At 44.4% G+C, this 3,253-nt stretch overlaps 1 protein-coding gene across 1 annotated transcript; it reads left to right on the top strand.

Moving 5' to 3' along the window:
* The first annotated feature begins 549 nt into the window (after positions 1 to 549).
* LOC138869492 (uncharacterized) lies at positions 550 to 2,619 on the top strand. Its single transcript, XM_070147112.1, has 2 exons — positions 550 to 748; positions 1,946 to 2,619. The coding sequence occupies exons 1-2, from the start codon at positions 550 to 552 to the stop codon at positions 2,617 to 2,619; spliced, it is 873 nt and encodes a 290-aa protein (XP_070003213.1).
* The last annotated feature ends 634 nt before the right edge of the window (positions 2,620 to 3,253 follow it).

A 3,253-nucleotide genomic window follows, 5' to 3' on the forward strand; every position in this document is an offset into this window, starting at 1 on the left:
AGTGGTTGGGTGCGGGAATCATTTCCCCATCTCTGACAGCAATTGGGTTAGCCTGGTGCAATGTGTTTCTAAGAAAGGTGGTATAACGGTGGTCAAAAATGATAACAATGGGCTAATCTCTACAAGAACCATCACAAGCTGGAAATCTGTATGGACTACAGGAAATTGAATCTGGCCACCCAGAAAGACCACTTCCCACTTCGTTGATCAGATGCTTGATAGACTGGCAGGGAGGTCCCACTTTTATTTTCTGGATGGGTACTCAGAGTACAATCAAATCTTCATTGCACCAGAGGATAGAGAGAAGACATCATTCACATGCCCATATGGCATATATGCTTTTCGGAGGATGCCCTTTGGCCTATGCAATGCACCTGCCACATTCCAAAGGTACATGATGGCCATATTCACTGACATGGTCGAAGACATAATGGAGGTGTTCATGGATGATTTCTCAGTGGTAGGAAACTCACTCGACGAGTTCCTTATAAATCTGACCCGGGTGTTGAAAAGATGTATTGAGACTAACCTGGTACTTAATTGGGTGAAATGCCATTTTATGGTACAAGAGGGCATATTCTTGGGACACCAGGTATCAAGCAAGGGAATCGAGGTGGATCTGTTAAAGTTGATGTGATAGCAAAGTTGCCACTACCCACTTTAGTCAAGGCAATCAGGAGCTTCCTCAGGCATGCCGGTTTCTACCGGAGATTCATAAAAGACTTCTCAAAAATTGCTAACCCTCTTTGTAAGTTGTTAGAAAAAGATCACCCTTTCTTGTTTTCTGATGATTGCAGGGTAGCATTCGAAGAGTTGAAAAAGAGGCTAGTCACAACACCCATCATTGTCGCCCCCGACTGGGAGCAACCATTCGAACTCATGTGTGACGCTAGTGACTATGCAGTGGGGGCAGTGCTGGGACAGCGGAAAGACAAGCTAATGCACCCAATCTACTATGCCAGTAGAACGTTGAGTGGAGCCCAGCTGAACTACACAGTGACTGAAAAGGAGATGCTGGCTGTGGTATTTGCATTCGACAAGTTCAGATCATACCTGATTGGCTCTAAGGTAATTGTATATACTGATCATGCAGCTCTATAGTACTTGATTGAGAAGAAGGAGTCCAAACCGCGCCTGATTCATTGGGTGCTGTTACTGCAAGAGTTTGACCTTGAAATTCGTGACCGTAAGGGCATAGAAAACCAAGTCGATGATCATCTATCACGACTTGAGGGAGCTGAAAACTCAGTTGAGGTTGAGGATATTCTGTAAACCTTTCGAGATGAGCAGCTACTCGCTACAAGCCTTGAGGAAGTGTCATGGTATGCAGACTTTGCAAATTACCTGGCAAGTGGTATAGTTCCCTATGACCTTTCCTCTATGCCAAAGAAACTTTTTTATCGTGACTGCCGCATGTATTACTGGGATGAACCTTATCTGTTTCGAATATGTGCTAACAATATGATCCGGAGGTGTGTCCCCAAGATAGAACAATCTTCTATTTTGCAGGCATGTCACGCATCGGCGTATGGCGGGTATTTTGGAGGAGTCAGAACGACAACAAAAGTACTAGAAGCCGGGTTCTACTAGCCAATAGTGTTTAATGATTCACATCAATGGGTGAAGGGCTGTAATGAATGATAGCAAACCGTGAACATTTCTCGTCGCCATGAGATCCCCATGAACCTAATTCAAGAGGTTAAATTGTTCGATGTCTGGGGATAGACTTCATGGGCCCCTTCGTCAGCTCCTTTGGCAATAAGTACATACTTGTTGTTGTAGATTGCGTGTCCAAATGAGTAGAAGTTACAACACTTCCCACCAATGATGTAAGAGTGGTGGTGGGGTTTTGAAGAAGAATATATTCACCCATTTTGGGACCCGAGAGCTATTATCAGTGACGGAGGCACTCACTTCTACAATAGAGCCTTCGAAAAATTATTAGCAAAGTACGATGTACGCCACAAGGTGGAAACCCTGTACCATCCTCAGACCAGTGGACAGGTTGAAGTGTCTAATAGAGAGATAAAGAGTGTACTGACCAAGACTATGAATGCCACAAGAACTGATTGGGCAAAAAAGCTAGATGACGTACTATGGGCTTACAGAACTACTTTTAAAACACCAATTTGTATGTCACCATACAAGCTGTTGTTCGGGAAGGACTACCACTTGCAAGTGGAATTAGAACATAGAGTTTGGTGGGCAATGAAACAGCTGAACCTGGATATTGAGGCTGCCGGCACAACTAGAGTCACAGAATTGTATGAGCTCGACGAGTTCCAATATTGGGCTTTCGAGAGCACGAGGCTGTATAAGGAAAGAATGAAGAGGTTGCACGACAAGAACATTTTTGAGCAAAATTTCAATCCCGAAGACATGGTATTGCTTTATAACTCAAGATTAAGGTTATTTTCGGGTAAACTCAAGTCACGATGGTCTGGACCATTTCGAGTGGTCGAAGTATTCCCTTCATGTGCCGTAGAGATTGCCTCAGAGAAAGACTCTCATACATTTAGAGTCAATGGGCAGAGATTGAAACTATATGTGGGCATGACTGAACCAAAGGAAGTGTCAGAGATCTATCTGACTGAACCTCAGAGGTCGAGCGAGCCTTAAATGCGCTTATCTGTGTCGTGCCGCGACATTAAATCAGGCATTGTATGGAGGCAACCCATTGATTTGTTGTAATCGTCGTGCCACGACATTAACTAAGGCGCTGGTTGGGAGGCAACCCAATGATAGTTAGTAGTTGTTAATTTTGATTTTGGGAAGTACTAACCAATGCAGGTGAGCTCGAGCAGATGATAAGTCCATCGGACGTGAAAAAACAGGTGAAAAAAATGGAAATTTCGTGCCCAGGAGCACGCCCGCGCTACCCACCGCGCTATAGGCCGTGCATATGGGCAAACATTCTACCTCAGCTTCTCCATCACTAGCGCGACCGCGCTATGACCGCGTTACTGCCCGTACTAGAAGCGTACCCGTGCTAGTGGCCGCGCATATGGCCAAGTACACTGTTTTGACTAGCACGACCGCGCTCGTACCGCGCTAGTTCCGCCTATTAACTTAACATTTTGCTTTACTTTTTTATTTTTTTATTTTTTTTATCCTTTATGTTGTATGTTAATTGTATAAGTTTTATTAACCCCCTCCCCACTCTAACTACTCCTTCCCCTCTTCACTCCCAGATTTCCCCAATGCCAAAATCCCCCACACTCAAACAAAAAAAAAACTCCCAACCCTAACCCCA

Source organism: Nicotiana sylvestris, chromosome 5 (genome assembly GCF_000393655.2).
Source record: "Nicotiana sylvestris chromosome 5, ASM39365v2, whole genome shotgun sequence".
In the NCBI taxonomy this organism is placed as follows: domain Eukaryota; kingdom Viridiplantae; phylum Streptophyta; class Magnoliopsida; order Solanales; family Solanaceae; genus Nicotiana; species Nicotiana sylvestris.

Coding starts and splice junctions, on each gene's coding strand:
- LOC138869492 (XM_070147112.1), top strand. CDS start 550: ATGCCATTTTATGGTACAAGAGGGCATATTCTTGGGACACCAGGTATC. Junction 749..1,945: donor AAAAATTGCTAACCCTCTTT/GTAAGTTGTTAG, acceptor AAAAATTATTAG/CAAAGTACGATGTACGCCAC.